The sequence below is a fragment of the Talpa europaea genome (genome assembly GCF_964194135.1).
Source record: "Talpa europaea genome assembly, chromosome: 7".
NCBI classification, from domain to species: Eukaryota; Metazoa; Chordata; class Mammalia; order Eulipotyphla; family Talpidae; genus Talpa; species Talpa europaea.
Genome location: NC_140074.1, coordinates 43704257 through 43724261, shown reverse-complemented (window position 1 = coordinate 43724261; position 20005 = coordinate 43704257). Strand labels below are relative to the sequence as shown.

The 20005-nt window shown below is 38.0% G+C and overlaps 1 protein-coding gene across 1 annotated transcript in view; it reads right to left on the bottom strand.

The window, feature by feature from the left end:
• Positions 1-13105: 13105 nt before the first annotated feature.
• Positions 13106-20005, bottom strand: part of PCSK5 (proprotein convertase subtilisin/kexin type 5) — a gene marked incomplete at its 5' end in the record, with an annotated part of 282220 nt that continues 275320 nt past the window's right edge. Inside the window, 5 exons of the mRNA XM_084236534.1 lie at positions 13106-13595; positions 15236-15351; positions 15745-15874; positions 16285-16382; positions 19465-19549. Of these exons, the coding sequence (XP_084092660.1) occupies positions 13480-13595; positions 15236-15351; positions 15745-15874; positions 16285-16382; positions 19465-19549 (545 nt within the window). The 3' untranslated portion in view covers positions 13106-13479. The remainder of the gene's footprint in view (positions 13596-15235; positions 15352-15744; positions 15875-16284; positions 16383-19464; positions 19550-20005) is intronic.

The window sequence follows — 20005 nt, the reverse complement described above, 5'->3', positions numbered from 1 at the left end:
TTTTCACCATTGAGAATGATACTGGCTGTTGGCTTGTCATAGATGGCCTTTATGATGTTGAGGTATGTTCCTTGTATCCCAAGAATTTCAAGGGCTTTTATCATGAATGGGTGTTGCACTTTGTCAAAAGCTTTCTCAGCATCTATCGATATTATCATATGGTTTTTCTATTTCTTTTTGTTGATGTGTTGGATAACGTTGATTGATTTTCAGATGTTGAACCATCCTTGTGTCCCTGGAATGAATCCTACTTGGTTGTGGTGAATTATCTTATGGATACATTGTTGGATTCTGATAGCTAAAATTTTATTGAGGATTTTTGCATCAGTGTTCATTAGGGAGATTGGCCTGTAGTTTTCTTTTTTTGTGTTGTCCTTGTTCGGCTTTGGTATTAGTGTAATGTTGGCTTCGTAGAACGTGTTTGGTATTATCCCTTCCTTCTCAATTTTTTGGAAGAGTTTGTGAAGGATAGGCACTAATTTGTTTCTGTTTGATTTATTTTTGAGTTGTGTGAACTCTTTGTAGATCTTCCATATTGGTCCCTTATCAGATGAATGGTGTACAAATGTTTTCTCCATTCAATGGGGTGTTGCTTCATTTTGATTACTGTCTCTTTTATTGTACAAAAGCTTTTTTTTTTTAATTTCAAAGAATTTAAATTCTTTTGATTGGTATTTGAAGGATTGGCATTAGTTATGTTTTAAATGTTTGGTCAAATCTGTTATTAAAGCTCTCTGGTCCTGGGCTTCTCTTTGTTGGCATGGTTTTGATGACTGATTTCATCTCCTTACTGGTAATCAATCAATCTGTTCAGATTTCCTGTTTCTTCATTATTCAGTCTTGGTAATTTATATATTTCTGGGAATTTACTTTTTTTTTCTGGGTTGTCCAATTAGTTGGCATGTAATTGTTCATAGTAGTCTTATGATCCTTTGGTGTTATTTTATTATTTTATATATGTTTTGTTACTTGTAGTGTCTCTTCTTTCATTTCTCATTTAATTGAGTCTTCAATCTTTTCATCAGTCTAGGTAAAGGTTTATCTTTCCAAAGATTGAGCTCTTGGTTTTATTGATCTTTTCTATTATCTTTTTCTCTTCGTTTTCTGTTGATGGTACTATCAGGCTACAATATGGTAACAATTCCCAGGTGCATGCAGTCTTAGAATCAAGATGAGGTGGGTCACATCCCCTCTCAACATCTCCTGCAGAGGATCATCTCACCCCTGTTTATCTCCTGAGACAATTAACTGCCATCCATTAGTTATGGAAAGCATTCTCACTTAGCAGTGTCCTATTTATTTACTGTTCTCCTCTACCAACCCTTGTATTCCTGGCCCCTTCCCCTTTTCCCTTCCTATTTGAGCCTCAGAGCCCTCAGTGTTTATTGCTGTTCACTTGTTTTTGGGCATTTTTAATTTTATTGATTCTTCAATGCTATGTAAATGCCCTGTATTTGTGTTTATTGTTCTGACCTGCTTTGCTACACACAATTCTCTGAAACTCCTCCCGCCCCTATTTTGTTGAAAATGACTCTATTTCATTTTCCCTTTAGGCTAAATTGTACCCCATAATGTGGATATACCACCTCTTCTTGATCCAGTTTTCTAATGATGAACATTTAGGCTGCTTCCTGCTTTCTAGTTACTGTAAATAATGCTACTGTGAACATTGTGGAACACGCTTTTTTATTTTTTTTGCATTTGCAGTTTCATAATTTTTTAATAGATGCCCAATAGTGAGATGTTTTGGTTGTACAGTATTGCCATTTTTTGTTTTGTTTTGCATGTTCTTTATTTTTTAAATTAATTTTATTTTTTACATCACTGTTCATTTTTAAACAATATTTGCTTCCCCCCACCCCCTCAGGTGTAGTCTCCATAGAATTTCCTTCACCAATGCACCCCTGTACCGTCACCTCAGTCCCCTGTGCTCTTCCCTCCCTCCCTCTGATCCCTCTCCCTCCTCCTCCCCTGCAGGATGTCTCTGATTTATAACTGTCTGTTTTTGCTTTGTTGTGTTTTGTACTGTTATTATTTTTTTACACTGATGTCTTATCTGGTTCCCCTATATTCCTGCTATAAGTCAAACCATCCAATATTTTTCTTTTTCCTTCTGGCTTATTTTGCTGAGCATAATTCCTTCTAGCTCCATCCACGTTGCTGCAAATGGCATGAGTTTATATTTTTTGATCACTGAATAATACTCCATTGTGTATATATACCACATCTTGATCCAGTCATCTATTTTTGAGCATTCGGGTTGTTTCCAAGTTTTACCTATTGTAGATAGTGCTGCAATAAACATAAGGGTGCAGGTATTCTTTTGAATCAATGTTTTTGTGTCCTTTGGGTAGATCCCCAGCAGTGGAATTGCTGGGTCATATGGTAGCTCCATTTTTAGTAGACTGAGGAACCTCCAGACAGTTTTCCATAGTGGTTGGACCAGTCTGTACTCCCACCAGCAATGTAAGAGAGTTCCTGTTTCACCACATCCTCACCAACATTTGTTGTTGCTTGTTTTTTTGATATGTGCCATTCTTACTGGTGTAAGGTGGTAGGTATCTCAATGTGGTTTTAGTTTGCATTTCCCTGATGATAAGGGATGTTGAACATTTTTTCATATGTCTGTTGGCCATTTGCATTTCCTCTTTGGAGAAATGTCTTTTAAATTCTTCTGCCCATTTCTTGACTGGATTGTTTATTTTGTTTTTGTTGAGTTGTGTGAGTTCTTTGTATATCTTTGTGATCAGTCCCTTATCAGTTGACTGAAGTGCAAAGACTTTTTCCCAATCAGTGGGATATTTTGGTTAATGTCTCTTTGGTTAATGTCTCTTTTGCTATGCAGAAGCTTTTCAGTTTGATGTAATCTCAGGTGTTTACCTTTTCCTTGACTTTCTTTGCTTTGGGTGATGAGTCTTTAAAGGTGTTATTGCGATGTGTGTCTTGAGAAAATATAGGTAAAACACAAGACATACATTGCCACTTTTGTTTTTTAAGTGCAAATCCAAATTGCTTTCCATAATGGCTGCACCTGTCTACATTCCCACTCACAGTGTAATAGGGTTTCACTTTCTCCACAACCTTGCCAGCATTTGTTGGAGGTCTTTTTTTGTTAAATTTTAATAAAATATTTTATTTAAACCAATATATCCAAAATGTTATTACTTATGAACAAAAATTCTTTTTTATTTAAATTTTATTTTTATATTCCCCATACAATTACAACCCCCTTATTTTGACCCCCATCCCTCCTTTCCCTGCCCCCCACCCCCCATAGAGTATCTCTGGTTCATAGTTGTTGATTTTGATATTTTCTTTCTTACAGTTATTCTTTTTCCTGGTCCCTTATTTAAGTTTTCTAGATTCCTGCTATGAGTGAGACCATCCGGTATTTTTCTTTTTCTTTCTGGCTTATTTCGCTGAGCATGATCCCTTCCAGCGCCATCCATGTTGCTGCAAATTGCATGTGTTTATCTTTTTTGATTGCTGAGTAATATTCCATGGTGTATATGTACCACATCTTCTTGATCCAGTCATCTATTTTTGGGCATTTGGGTTGTTTCCTAAGCTTAGCTATTGTAAATAGTGCTGCTATAAACATAGGGGTGCAGGTACTCTTTGGAAATGATGTTTCTGTGTCCTTTAGGTAAATACCTAGGAGCGGAATTGCTGGATCATATGGAAGCCTATGTTTAGTAGGTCAAGAAATCTCTGCACAGCTTTCTCATGGGTGCAATGGTATCTCATTGTGGTTTTTAACCTCTATCTCTCTTAGTAGAAGTGATGATGCCCTGTTGTTCTTTTTTTAAATGTCCATTGGCCTTCTGTATATCCTTTTTATTGAATTGTGCATTCACATCTGGTGCCCACTTATTAATGGGATTGTTTGTTTTATATATCTTGGATATTAACCCTTTATCCACTATATATTGTGTGAAAATTATTTCCCATTCAATAGGGTGTCTTTTAAAAAGTTTCTTTAGCTTTGTGTAATCCCAGTTGATTTTTATTGTCTTTTAAATGTCTTTTTCATTAATATCGGCTAGGTTCTTTGCTATTCCTGTTAACTTTGGGATTAATTTTTCTTTTCCTACATAATTCATATTTGAGATTTTCCTTTTTCTTCTTATTTATTTCTATGAACTTACCTCTTACAACTGTTTTTGCTGTATGCCATAATTTTGGTATATTTTATTTCCATTTTTTGTCTCAAGGTATTTTGCATCTCTCTTTTTCAAACCAGTACTCCACATATTAGTTATTTTTTATAGTCATCTTGTAATTGATTGCTAGTTTCATATAATTACAATGGAAAAGATGCTTTATATGATTTTAGATGCTTTAGATGCTTTATATGATTCACTCCTAATGTGATCTATCATGAAGAATGGCTCCTGTGCTCTTAAAAAAGAATGTATATCCTCATTTTTGTATGGAATATTCTGTTTATATCTGTTGAGTTTCATCTGGTCTAGTACATTATTTAAAGTAAGTTTCCTTTTTGAAATACATAAATCAAAGAAATATTCTTAGAAGTAACTATAATATAACTGATATGAAAAAAGACACTTCCATGAGAGCTTAAAATAAGAAAACATAATCTTATCTGGAAGGATTGGGAAGAATGACACTTAAACTGAGGCCCAGATAAAAAGCATTAGCCAGTCATAGAAGATTATGAATGGGATAGCATAAAAATAGGGGGAATGGCATGTGGCAAAGTTCAAGGTGCAAAGCAGAATAGAAAAAAACATGGAACATTAGTGTGACTGGAAAGTACAATGGGGGAGAGAGAATGGCACGAGATGAATATAGAATGGCGGGGTGGTTTAGATTGATCATGGCCTTGAAGGCTATGGAAAGGAACGTCAACTTTATCCTAGGTAAAGTGGAAAGACATGAGAGTTTTAAACAGCAGGGTTTCTTTCCAGTTTTGAATCTCTTTCACAATATGTCAAGTAAAAAATCATATACCTGTGCATAATGAAAGCTTTACATTTTCTTGGTAGTTTAGCTTTTATTATAGTGCAATAGTTATATTCAGGTAGCAAAAAAAATGTTTTGATTTGATAAAGATGGCTTGATAAAAGGGGTTTGATACCACCTGAAAAGAATTTGTTTTACCAGATTTGTCAAAGGAATTCATGTAATGTGTATTATGTGCTGACCTCAGCATTGTAATGTTTTTCCTGTTCTTGTTATCTCCATTCTGTTTCTTCCTCTTGTCATCTGGGACGAGATATTACAAATCATGGCTTCCCAGACAAAGACAAATTAGTATGAAAAAAGTTTTCACATCCTCTCTTAACACTGCCTCATTTCCTTTAAGTCCATTCCGATTTCTCTTGTCCACACCATCCCTTGGTCATTACTAATTCTCATCATATTAATATCCACTCCTAGATGAATCACCCAAAGTATCATGTGATTATGGTATGTAACCCTGAATAGATGCCTTTTTTTCACATGATACAAATGAATCTTGGACCAGTCTTCATTAACTAAAACATCAATATATAATCCTGATGAAGCCCTATGGTCACAGCCTGAAGGTGGTTTTGACAAACATCTTCCTTTCCTCTTGTGTTTCTCCTTCTGGAGACTCCAATATCAGATTGTCTAGGTTTAAATTAATCCCAGATCTTCCATTTACCACTGGGATGCCTTAGGCATTTATCTCCTCTGCTTCCTCTTTGTAAATAAAGGACAAATGCAGGGCATTCAGGAATATTGAATGAAATAATCCATAGAAATCATTTAGCACTGTGTTTAGCATATAGGAAGTAGTTCTTATGGAGGGGGGTGGATAGCTGTTCACTGTTAGGGAAAGGAGGTGCTAGCACATCACTTTTTTCCCCTTTTGTTCTCTGATGATGATAGTTTATACAGGGTAGGGATTTCCTATGCCAGATTTTGAGCAGCCCCTTTTTCCCAAGTCCAGTCTTGCAGACAGGCTTTGTCAAATCTGTTGCTCTATCCAGAGACATTGCAGGTGAAGAGAAGCTCTAGCTGTGTGTCTCCCATGCAAGCTTGCCTGAAAACTGAGCCTCTCCTTCATACCCTGTCCTTTCATTTGGCTGGCTCAATGTAGCCATCAATCCCCTGGGGACTGAAGCAAATAGAGCCTCCTCAGCATTCTCTTTGAATGAATGCTTCCTGAGTATGTTGGCAGGAGTCCAGTAGCAGACTTGATGGGGTCCTTGAGTAAGTCAATTAGCCTCTCTTAAAAAAAACGGGTTGATGACTGATGACAAAGAGGTGGAGGAAGGGTGCCAGCCCATCCAAGCCCATCCCAGGTCAACTTTACAAGTTGACCTCAGTGTTCTATTCTTTCTCTTCACTGGCCCATCCTGCCCCTCTCATCTCAGACCACAACCCCATTCATAGTTCTGGGCCTGTGTACAGGTTCTTTCTTGAGTATCCTTCTTCAACATCCTCCCTGTTTTTAACTTATGCATTTCTGCTTATCTTTCAAGATGCAGGTCAAATGTCATTTCTCTCTGAAGTGTTTTTATTTGTTCATTCCACAAATATTTATTAAGCAAGGCACTCTGCTAGGCATATAAGACACAGCTGTGAACAAGATGGGCAAAGCACCAGCTCTCACATGCTGACATTCTAGTGGGAGAGACTGACCATCCACCAGTAAGTGAACCATGGAATTCCATGTCGATAGGTGCTATGAAAAGACAAGAAAAGGTGGGCAGGTGTGAGTAAGTGGAAGAGGAAGCTGCTTTCTGAGGATGCAATTGTTTAATCTAAGACTTGTAGGATAAGAAAAGAACCACTATATGAAGGCCAGATGTCTTAAGGCAAAGACAGGGTAGTTTTGTTTGAAGTAAAATAAGAGTTGGTATTAGGAAAAGTGGTGAACAAAGAGGAAGGTAGCTTGAGAAAAGATCAGAAAGATGACCGGTAAAAGGTCAGATTTTATTCTGAGTGAAAAGGAAGAAAGATGAAATCTGATTTTGTTATCTGTATGGGGAACGAATGGGGGTAGGAGAGGAAAAGGGAAAAAAGAGGAAAGGAAGGGGAGAGATGCAGGGAGTGAGGAAAAATGATGGTGTTTTGACCCAGGATTATAACATGGACTGGGGAGTAGAGTAATTAAAGATATAGCGTAGAGGTGTAGTTAATGGGACCTACTAGATTGGATTTGGAGAGGGGGAAAAGAGATAGATTAGATTTTTCTGCTTGAGCAAGTGGGTGGAAGTGTTACAAGTTGCCTGACTGTGGGTCTTCACCCAATATAAAATGGGTTGCCAGACTGTGGATTCTCACCCGCTTGCTTAGAAGGGACTTACACTGCAGGCACACACAAAAGGTTAACAAAGGTTTATTTACAAGGGAAAGGGAAATGAGGAGATGTACAACTCAGGGAGAAAAGAGGGAGATAAATTCTTAAATGTGTCCTATCCGTTCCGCCGACCTGGAATCCCAAATGACCACCGAGACCAAACCTGTCTGGCCTAGAGCATGAGCCAAGTGCCCCAAACCCCCCTCACATGGCTGGTTTTATTTACAAACAGAGAAAATGGCTACTTAACTCTGCCCTTAGGTCCTCGCAACTTCCCTTTGGTGATCATGGGATTTGTAGTTTCCAGTGTCTTGATGGTGTGGGGGTGGCATCCACAAAGCCTGTAAGAGTTTGCTCAGGACATCCTTTCCCCCTAACAGAAGGACTGTAATGTAACTTATTGAGATGGGAGAGATTTGGAGGTAAATACTGAGGAGGTTTAGGAGTCTAAAGTTTATTTTGATTATATCAATTTTAGGAAACCTATTTAACATCTGAAGGGAAATGTCAAATAGTTATTTGGATCTACAGCTGTGAATCTTAAAGAGATCAGGAATACATATATTCCCCTCCTTCCAGCATGAACAGTGCATTTCCCTCTCCTTTGCAGGATTATATTTCAGATCCCCACAGATCTTAAGTTCTGATATCTCTGTAGGTTTTGTATCAAATTAAAATTCACCTTTATTGATAATTACATTTAATTATATGTGATTCTTTGAGCTGAGTTGTAATTGACATGCAGTGTTTTATAGATGTTTAATTAAAATATGATTTTGTACATTTTAGAGGGCAGTCTATTTTTAATGTTTCATGCTATTTTGGATGCTCTTGGAAAACTTGTGAGGACATAGGACCTTTAGCACTTAACTAGAAATAATGAGCTTGCACCTCTGGATTGCCAGTGATATTTTTCATGCCCTTTGAAAGGCTTGTATAGCTTGATATTGTAACCATGTGATTTTGTAGGTTTCCCTGATGACTGTAAGTTTTAAGAGGGCAAGAAGGCCTGGGAGATTATTATATAACAGGGGCTCAATGTTTAATTATGGAAGTAGTTGAGGGGGAAAAAGTCAATTCCACGGATACAGTGTGCTTTCTTTCTGCACTTGGGAAAAGGTTCTTGCCCCTTGCCCTGCAACATATGTAACTTTGATTTGTTTTTTTCTCTGGCACTGTGAAAAAGGAGGCAGTGTTGTGTAGTGTTGACTGTGGGTGGGAGTTGGAGGCACACCCCTATTAGCTGCAAATCTTGCATCAGAAATTTAATCTCTATTGGTCTCTGATTTTTGTGTGGGCCAAGTTAGTCATTTTAGTAAAATTCTGTCATCCTTAAAATACTGTATTATTAAAATAATGTACGCTTTTAGTTAAAGATCTTACAACTTAGGCTCCAATGAATGTTTCTGGAAATTTCTGGAAAGTAGGGATACAAAATTCCTTTTTTTGCCTTACACCTGGCCCTGAAAAAGCAACACTTGCCCCACACAATAGCCCTTTAGAGAGGAGACTTTATAAGAAAATCATTCAGAGATGAGATAAACATTCTTCTAAAGCCCTTGGAAGTAGAGTGGGAAGGAACTGCAGGTACTTGAAGGTCCCAGGCGAGACATGTGAGGATACCAAAAATTTACTCTGGGCCAGATCTTCTTTTGTGATGAAGAGGAGACAAGATTATGTGGATTGCAGTCCCATTTCTTGGGACTTTCACAGAGAAATCAAGGGTGTCTTGACTGTGGTTGCAAAGTAGTTTGGTGAGAACTTAAGATTTTTGAGTTTACAACAAAAATAACATTTGGAAATGGGTGTTGACCAGAGAAGAGAAGCAGACTCATACTTTTTGTCACTGACACACACTGAGTTTTGGGCCCAGGGCCCAGCCTGGGCAGGTGAGGCCAAGCTGCAGATGACCTTTGTTCTGCCTTTGCCATTTTTGTATTAGGGGATGGAAGGAGGAAATATTGACTTGGCCAGACCATGGCTTTAAAGTGCCTCCAATTTTCTCCATATTTGTTATACTGCTCTTTCACTGTCCTTTGTGTGAAGCTGAATGATAATATGAAAAGTTTAAAAAGCATGCCTACGTACAAGGGGGTTAAGGTGTTAATATTTCCATGCTCGAATGTGTCTACAATGTTGACTGAGATGTTTTAATTTTGCTGTTACTAAAACAATCACCTTCTTTATCAGATAGTCACTTTGCAAGTTCTCAAAAATGAAGTGTAGATTATTTAAATGGAAAACAGTGAATGAATCTAATAGAAGAGATGAGCAGCATTATGATAAGCACCTAAGAATACTGGGTGGGAAATTGAGAAAATTTTGATTATTCCATTTGTGGATTAGCAAGGTCCACACCATCCATGGTGTGGTCGTTGAGGATTTCTATAGTATCTGTCTTCTGTAAAGTGTAAAAATGTAGATTCTTCTTAACTAATCCATCAATGTTGAATACTGGTCTTTTGTAGCAATGGACTGATTGTTTTAATCATTTCATTTGCTTCCCTGAAAATCTCTTAATGCAGCGTTTGCTGGTAAAGTAACAGGGTATAGCAGGAAGGTTTAGGGGTTACTGGGGTGCCCCTCCCCCTGCCTTGTAAGATTTCCCCTGCTCTCAACCATCTGCTTAATTAGTCATAGCCATTCTTCAAGACCCAATTCTAGTACCCCTCTCTTGGAAGTGTACCCTCATCAAAGGAAGTTTTATTTGTCTGAATTTAAGTTTAGTGTCCCATTCATTTGAGATTTGGAATTCACTCTGCTTATTGTGTCAGTTAAATTTTTATTCTGATTCTGGTTATGTAATTTATTTGACATCCAAATGCTTCCGCTTGCTTATTTATAAACTGAGACAATATTTACACTATTGCCTTAGAGTTTTTGTGAGAATCAAGAGGATACATTTACTTCAATATCTATCTACTCTTTATTTCTATGTTGTGAAGCAATAGTAAGCAGTCAATAAGTAGTCTCTGCCCACTCCCTGATGGGACTTCATGACAGCAGAGATTTTATATCTTTTTGTGTCCCTAGATCTGTAGACCAAATTGGAGGCTCAGTTTATTTGTTACTTTTTCTGATTTCCCTTTTCTTTTCCCTAAAGAGAGGGCATCTGCAAGACGAGTGCATCTCATGTAGTGTTCATAAAGATCTACAATTCATAGTTGTTTTCGCTAACTATTCAGTTCCACCCTGTGGCATGTACTGGGGATTCATTTTTGACAAGTCATCTTTTAGGAATTCGTTGTCAGTTTTACATAGTATTAGCCACTAACTAAACAGGCCAACTTCCCCATCTCCAGCTTTCACTCCCCACCTCCTTGGCCCCGGGCCTGTGGAACCCACCTTGCCATACACGCTCTGGTGACTGTGCAGTCTCCATGCCCTGGGAGGAGCCAGGGCAAGGCAGGCCCAGATGGCCACCTCACAATCTAATAGAAATGGCACCAAGCTTTATAGATTTTTTTTTTCACAACCTGATTTCTAAATATATTTGCCTTTGATGAACAGATCTAATCTGCTCCTTTCTTATATTGCTGCTCCTTTCTTATATTGCTTTCTCCCTCCTTTTTAATTCCGACCTCTACTTTCTTTTCCAACTTATCTCCACCTTTTCCTTCATATTCAGCCTCTATGTGAAGTTTCTCTAACTTGCCCTTTGAGAACTGTTTACACATGGGTATGAACAGATCGAATAAACAGGAACTTAGGTTAATTTAATAGAAAAAATAAAATATGGAATAACATTGATTTTGGCCAGTATCAATTACAACCATTCTACTATATTTTACAAAAAAACAACTGAACATTTTACACATGTACAGTATTTTTCAGTAAAAGTGGATCTGGATTTAACAATGGATCACTAATTAAAAGACAAAAGAAAACAGAAGATAGGACTTTTGTCTCTAGGTTAGAGCATTTGTTAAGTCTCCAAACTTTGTACTATGCATTACATATCTCATTATGAATATATATATATTTATACATAATATATAACATTAACTTAAACTTTGAAAGCATTATGTTCTAGTTAATAATCTGTAGATAACGAGGCAATAATACCCTAGTAGTTAAACCAGTATTTCCAGGAAGTGCGCCTGCATGGTCGATGGGAAAAGGAACATATTGGTGGACCCCCATGAACTTGGCTGTCACCTTGAAGGGTATTTGTCGAAAAACACAGATCTCATTTTTATCTTTCCTCTTATAGTAACTTTCTGCCTCTAGTATTATGGGCTGTTGCAGTTAAATGGATTCCTTTGCTGGCAATTCTGGTTTCGCCATCTGCTTGGTCTTGCTTAAGCTAGCGCTTTCATTTGTCCATTTAAAAGAATGCCTTTAAATAGGTAAGACTATATTCTGTACCCAGGGTTAACTGTGTTTTTTTTTTTTCCAGGTCTGAAGGGTCTACTCTATTATGAAGAGAAAAATTGCTCAGCAAAATCAGTTGATACCCTAGATACTTATGAATCCTTACGTGAATTATTCTCACTACAATGCTGTGAAGAGGGTCATTAGACTTACAATAATTCACCTTGGGTTGGATGTTAACTTTAATCTCTTGGAATGTATGTTTTCAAGGTAGGCATTTTAATTAGCTTGCTGCTTGGATGGGACCATAGCATCTACTTCCTAGCTCCTTCCTAGGATAATTTCTGTTGATATAATTCCTCTTCCTTAGCTGTAGAGCCAATGATATCTTGGAAGTGAGGCTCTCATTTCAGAGGCATAATTCCTATAAGATGGCTGGTGATTCGCAGAGCAAATGAGGTCACCAATGGAGCTTTAATGTGAAATTAGAAGAAATGGTATCAATCTATCCTCCCCTAAATAGAGAAAATCAGAATTGGTAAAATGATCTACCAGACTTCCTCATTTCTGTCCACTGATCCAAAACAGGTTTTGTATAATTCAGTCTGCTAGGTTCAGCCTGCATTTAGGGAGTCATAGAAAATCAGTGAAGATATTTCCAAGAAACAGACGATCTCAAGGACATGACATTCAGTGGACAGGTGTATCATAAGTACAGTTATAAAGGGACAGAGGAATGGGAAAATAAAAGAACCAGGAGGGTACAATCATGCCGCCCATATTCAATTTCCAGTTTTATTTTCTTAATAAGCACCATTGAAAAACATTGCCCGGCCAACTTAGGCACAAGCTTAAATATTATTTAAATAAATGCCATTTCTTAAAAAATACAGGACCTTTTAGAAACTTTTGACTCCAGGAAGAAATCTCCTGTATCATATTCAAAATGCTCTCCATCACAGTAAGTGGAATTTCTGATGGTCTTTAAAAAATGGTATGGGGGTAATGGCTAGATAGCACCAGGAGATTGTGCAGGGTCTACAAAGCGAACACTCTGGGTTTTGAGGGAGCTGGATCAGTCTCAGCTATTTTGAGTAACTTTACATTCTGTCCATCACCATTTTGACTATGCAGAGCAATCCCGTTTGACCACCCATGTGTAAGAAAAACCAATCTACAATGGAAACGCCAGTAGCAGCAAGTCTATCCGATGAAACCAGTGGAGCAGACTTATCAAGTGAGTATAATGCCAAACCAGCACATTACATGTGGAAAGTATTGATGTTCACCTGTGAAAAACTAAGACAAATGACACTGCACACAACTCTGTGGGGTGTTCTTCATGCCCTTAGGTCCAGTTTTCTGCCATTTCCCCAACAGTGAACTCAAACATGAAAAATGACTGATGCAAGAGCTTTCTGTTTCATTTTGATCTATGTCTACTCCTGTGATGTTTTTGAAAAGTATTTTTAGGTGTCTCAAAGGGGAAACAAGCAAGTAAATGTAAAAGGAAAAAAATGGACCTTCAAAACCAGGGCAGGAAATCAAATCATTACTTTAACGTCAAATTTTGGCATCAAATGCTTTGGTCATACAATACTGTCTCTGTGGTTCTGGCTGTTTAGTACTAAACACCCAGTTATAAAAGGTAGGCTTGTTGTAGGTTTATTTTTTTTTTCCATTTAAGTTCTGACAAAACAGTTCACCATCTCCCTGCACAAATTTGAGAGGGAAAAAAAAAAAGAGAGCAAGAAAGAGAGAGGTGGCTTGCTTTTTTTTTTTTTTTTTGCTTGGTTTTTTTTTTCTTTTTAATAATAATATGGAGTAATCTATAAGTCTACAGGAACAAAGAAATCTAGGATGGCAGCTCAGCCTTGGAATGTACATGTTTTGCAGCAAAGTTGTTGAAGAACCTTCCGTTGGCACAGATTGTTCTTTTTCACTAGCATACAGAAGCCTCCTTCCGCCCAGGACTCTTCCGTTGCTTTTCCAGGAAGTCAGCAAGAGAGAGAGGGAGTTGAGGACGAGAGCAGCATGATGTACACACATGGAAGAAGTGTTTGATTGGCCAGAGAGGCAGGTTGGGGGATTGGAAGAGATCATTCAGGAGCAGTCAACAGGAGGAAATTTGGTCCACCCAAAGTGATTTCAGTCAACAGCATTGTTTTTCAGGGAGAGAGATTGCAGTCCAATGGTAAATGTGATTGATATCCATTTATGAAAGGAAAAAAAGATTAGAAAAAGAATTAAAATCAATAATACAAGCACGGAATTTTTCTTTTTAGAATTACCCAGAACAGAGTATACAGTCATTTATACTATTTCACTGAATCTAAGACATCACCATTTAAAGTACTACGGAGAAAAAGTGATTCTTACTATGCTTATGAAAGTAATATAGAATAGGTTGCTTTGTTTGTGTGGATGAGAACAGTACTTTAGTTATTGAAGCTCTTTTGGACTGCAATTTAACACAACTAGTAACCAGGTACCTAATTCAGTTGACAATAACTCGTAGACACTATGTCACAGCAACCTGCTGGTCCAAAGCAGTAAACTGCCATGATTTATAAGATGCATCTGATTTTGGAGGTGTTAAGTATGTCTTAGAATCACTGAAATATGACAGGAGAGAATAAATAGCATATCCCTCAAGTGCCATTGTCATATGATTGGAAGGCTAGGGAGCCATCCATCATCTTTAAATGACCTCAAAATGGACTCGTTGCAAATTAGGGTTCTTCATGTTTGCCTACAATCCTGGCCCTCCACTTTTACCAAAGTGCCTTTTGCCATAATTTTCCCCCTGGTTTAGGGAAAGCAGTAATGTAGCACAGAGCTTCAGATGGCTGGCACCAAGGGCCATGAGTGATAATTGAAGTCACAGTGGATCTCTGGCAGAAATCACTCAAATCCACCTTGGTTTTCAGGTTACTAACTTACAAAAACATCTGGTCATATTCAGGTATAAGTGAACCATATTTTTAAGTAAGGACAGGGAGCACATTCTGGTAATGTAAAAGCAGTACTTACAAGGTCCCAGGTGTGCTTCCACCCTAATCCTCTCACCCCAGTGCTGTGTGGTGAGAACTGGCTCTGGCCCAGCCCTGTCAGACCAATGCCACATCGGAAAAGCTATGAAGATGCAAAGCCACCTATGATGCTCTGTGGACACGAGACCATCATGATCTATCCATGTCATCATATGCTCAGTTTTTTGTTTTTTTTTTTTTTGAGATTTATAAGAGGAGTTGTAGAATAACCACACAAGGTCGCTAACAGTATCCTCATTTTTTTCAGACGAGGGAGGTGAGACGTTCATAACCTGCCCAGGTCTGGAACCCAGGTATGAATGACATTGTCCCACTATAGCACTACTGTCTTTTGTGAACTTTCTAGAAGAGGCACCATCAAAGGAAAGGGAAAAATAAACTCAGGGGACTGATCTGACATTTTTCACTTTTCCTAACAATACAAAGCTGTTTAGAAAAACCATGGTTCAAAACAGTTTCTTTCTATATTCTAGAAATATAGTGTCGCCATATAATTTAGGCACAAATTTTATATCTTAAAGTAGACAGCTCACCCTTTGTTTAGAAGATTGCAACAAGGAGTTGTACTCACCGTCCTTGCAGATGGCTCCCATCTGACACATTCCTAAGTCTAAGAGATAGCCACTGGGGCAGCTGGTACAGTTCCTGAACCCGGGACCGTTGCACGTCAAGCAGCTGGCCTCACATCTGCGGTGAAAAGGTACAACTTATCATCCCTTCATACCTTAGGCAGGGGGAAAGTTATGTTTGCAATCAAGCTCTTAATGTCTTAAATAGAAATTCTCCCTTTGAAAAATGATGCAAAAATACCTTTGTATCATAATTGATGGTTTTGACAGCATTAAAGAAAAGCTAGCCGGTAGCTCTTTGACTTTAATGAGGAGATAATAAGTTTTTGACTCACAAATATTGAAAGTGCTGGTGAGGAAGAAGAATATATATAAAAGGTAAGCTGGGTTAAAGCTGCAGGGCGCACTGTCGGCAGATGCATATTTGAAGCTTGTCTTGTGTTGTTTATGAAGGCAGTCATATGAGGAACCCCATAAGCAAGAGCCGGGCTTAAGGGGCAGATCCACTTACTTTTTGCAGGATTTGTAACCATTCTCTGAAGAGTGGTCAAAGTAATAGCTGGTACTACAGCTCTGCACGCATCTCCCCTCCTCCATGAAGTAACCCTCTGTGCAGTTAATGCAGCCGTCAGCACCTGCCCCTGGAAAGCCAGACACACACAGAAACAGCCTCAGAAGAAACACATGATGGGCTGTTCTAGCGTAGTTTGTGAAAATGGCCTTAGTAGGCTATAATGTTGGGTCATTATGTGCTGCTGCTTACATTCTTTGCAAAAATATTCCCATTTAAAATTGAACCCCCTTGCCAAAAAAACAAAACAACAACAGAAAAACCTCTTTGGAAGGAGGAAGCGATGTCACTGGGCAATGAAGTTTCTTTTGAGGGTAGGATGCCAATAGCTGACTTTCTCTGAGAATATGGGCAGGATTATCCAAAGAGAAGCATGCTTCTCCAGCATTTACTTCAAAAATATCAAGTGAGTTTGCATGATTAATGGTTGAAAACAGGTAAACAAAAACCAGAGTAGGACAGGATCAAGGGAAGAGGTACCAGCACAAGTGGCGCAGAAGCGGTGGCAGGGCTGGCAGTCCTGCCCGTTGAAGAACCATCCGTCCTCACAGGTGATGTAGCACCGAGATCCCTGCAGACTGAAGACAGAGACCGGTTGCTGTGATCCAGGCAAAGAGGCAATGAGTCCCCAATTCCATATGTAACAAATACACTTCTCCCCAACACAGTGGATTTGGCAAAGCTTCAAAGCAGAGAAAACAGCCCTGTACTCTTTCCTCTCCTGATGCCTCTCTTGCTTATCTCTGCAGCATAAACACATGCTGCAAATTTTAAAGCATTCCTCTTAACTGTTAGACTGGCTGACACATTCCTTCTTTGCTCACTGTTCTACAACCTGGAGGTTTAAAAAAGTATTTAATGACAAAACAATCACATTACCTAACAATATGCCTCACAGTGCCTTGATATCCAGCCCTACTGCATAAAGAATTAAAAAGCTGTTCTGTAATTATAAATGCAATTGGAACACAAGGTAAAGTGAATTACAACTGAATTAAATGGGTAAAACTAGCCTCGCCAACCCCCTGGCTCACACACACAGGAGTAGTCTTTTGTTTGCAACTGTTTCTGCCTCTGGTTCCCACAACAAAACTATAACATAACTTTACCGCTCTTGATTTATTTTAAACTGCAAGGAATAGTTTACCACACTTACCTACCTATACTGCTGCTTCCCCAACATCTCAGTTTTTCTCATGGATAAAATCGAAACACTATACCATATTTTCCTGTGTCTGGCTAGCACTAGTATCTGCTGATTTGAATGAGGGATGCATATTTTTCCTTCCTAATTCTGTCAGCCATGATAGCTTTGATGATCTATAGGTTGATTTTCCAAATTAAAAAGAAATCTGTAGAAATCACAACATTTAATAAACAAATATTTCTTTGTTGAATATTATTACTTGCTGAGTAAGTAAATAGTTTGGCTGGAACCATAGAGAAGGACATGTAATCCTATAGATGTCACCAGATAGATGATATTATAACAGGGTCAAATAGTTCTTAACTCTTTGTAAGTTTTAGATGTTCATCTTTAGAGCCAATATGTGTATATATAACTACATCTTCAACTCTTTCTGTTGCTTCAATATGCATCTTATTTGACTATGCTTTATATATGGATCACACTACTTTAAAAGGTAAAATTTATTTTTTCCTATGCTGAGTAAAGAATTTTGGAAAGAAAAGCAAAGTGAAAAAGAATCCCAAACAATCCTATGAGCATTTTGTTTTCAGTGTTTTATGCATAGGTATTTCCCCATGTTTATTCTTAGCCACCATTTAAAAGTTTACAGATTTCTTAAGGCAAAACGGTCAACTCTAGAAGGCCCTAAAACAAAAATACAGAGGGACTCCATGGGCAGTGTAACTGGGAGTATGTGCCATTCTCAGATCTTCTCACTGGCCAGAGATTTGTCATTTTTAAAGGTCATTAAAAAGAAAATGCCACCTTTTTTTTTTATAGATTTGGAAAAGGACATTGTACCTAATGGCTCCTTTTGTGGGAGGAAATAGTACCACCAAAATTATCAAAGTTTTTAAAAGGCTGCCTAGATTTTTTAATAAAGGGCATTACCTCTTAGGTTGGCATCAAGTCAGCAGGAGACAGAGGCCTCACTGTGAGGAAGGAAGGAATTAAGTGGGGCGTGCCACAGAGTGCAAGTCGCTGGAACCCTGAAGCTTTCTGCTGCATCCCAAAACTCAGGGATGGCCTGGCTTCTTCTGTGATAAGCTAGTTACGTTATACTGTGCTGTCCCGTGTGCTTCAGCATCCCTGGTTCTTTCATTGTGGCTGGTGAGGCCAAGGAATGACATTTGAAATTTTATTTAACTTGTGTATAAATTGGCACATGGTTCAGGTATTGATTATATAAAATCTATTTCAGATTTTATCAAATTTAAATACTGATCAAGCATTTCTCCAAAAATCATCCACACTGAGATGTGCTTTCTGGGTAAAATATGCACCAGATTTGAAAGACTTGGTACAACAGCAGAAAAGAATGTAAAATATCTTAGATAACTCTTTTTTATATTGATTTCATGTTGAAATGTTATTTTGGATATAATAAGTAAAGCAAAATGTTAAATTTCACCTGCATATTTAAGTTTAACATATGACTTGTTCTATTAAATCGTGCTAGGTAACATTATTATTGTTCTATCATCTGGCAATTATGTGTCAGATGATAGAATAAGTGCTTTGTAAATGTTATAGTTAAATCTTACCATAAACCCACTTTATAAATGAGACTGAAAAGCAGAGTAGCTAAGTGTCTTGGCCAAGATCACACAGCTAATGAGTGGCTGAGGATCTGAGCTCACATCTGCTCCTTCTCCAACAAGAATTAGGAGGCTGATTAGATAGATATATTATCAAGACTGAAGTTTTAAGATAAAAGGTGCTAGCACACTAATGCTGAAATCATTGATGATTAGGACATCATGGTTTAGATGTACTGGTTAATGTGAAAAATTGTCTGCCTGGACCTATCTTTCACTTCTGGGCAAAGGATCAAATGCAGAATTCCAGCTTTATCTAAAACAGGGAGGGTGATTCCTCACTCACATAGGATGGTCTGACCTTCCACATGAATATCAAGAAGCCCCCTAGTTAATTTGAGTTGCATTTTGTTCTCTTACAGAGTCTATCAACAATCTTGTTTTAGCAATGAGTAAGGCATCCATTCAGGAAGACATCTCCTGTAAAATCTATGCGCATACCATTAACATAATGGAGCCATGCCTGGGGTACTTAAGAGAATGATTAGCTATATGGAGAGAAATAAAGGATGAGTTTCTGACCATCAAAGGAATGACTCAGCAAGGTTAAATATAATTTATTGGCATTAACTACACAGGACTCCTTGACAGGCACATTGCTGTCCAAAAAGTAAAGTCAAGTCTCTCCAATGGCCATTTTTACTTGTATCTGAGCCATATTTAAAGATAATTCCTTGGTTTATAACCCTGCCTTAACCAAGAGGGCATCCAATTTTTCACATAGAGTGGTACAGCTAATGCAAATAGCAATCAAATGTTTGAGAGTCAAAGCAAGGATAGACAGTAAGAGGTTTGTTTGCTTACATGTTTTTCCCCCTTCATTTATATTGAGAAGCTCTTTGTGCTATATCACTTGAAATCCTTTTCTCTTACCTTAACCCATCTCTGCATTCTGTACAGTTGTGGAATTCAGTGCATGTCTTGCAGTTTTCACTGCATTTCCGGCAAAGGTTTTTCTCTGTGAAAAAAAAAGTCACAGGTTATAAATTGATTGGTTGATTGCTAATGTATGCGATGGTTCATAAGAGAATTGAGCAGAGAATTGCAGGAAAAGCCTTGGACTCATGCTTGTTGTCATTTTTCAGCAAACCCAACATAGATAGGAATTATAGACTGGGAAATAAGGTATATCTCCCATGTTGCTGACAAGAAAACCACAGCCCACTTAATTGAATACTTTGACTTCTCCCCTCTTTTTCCCATTCTCTCTCTCAAAAAGAGAGACGTTAAGGTGAAACTGCTAGATGAGCTTTTAGGACTACTCATAAGCTGCACTAGAAGTGGGAATCTACATTTGTGATTGCAAGGTAAGGGTTGGTAATTTATTTTTTACATCCTCTAGAATAGTGTCTGGTACTTTATGACCGCTGTGGAATTGGCTAAACAAATACACTGAGTATTGACTTTCCCGTTT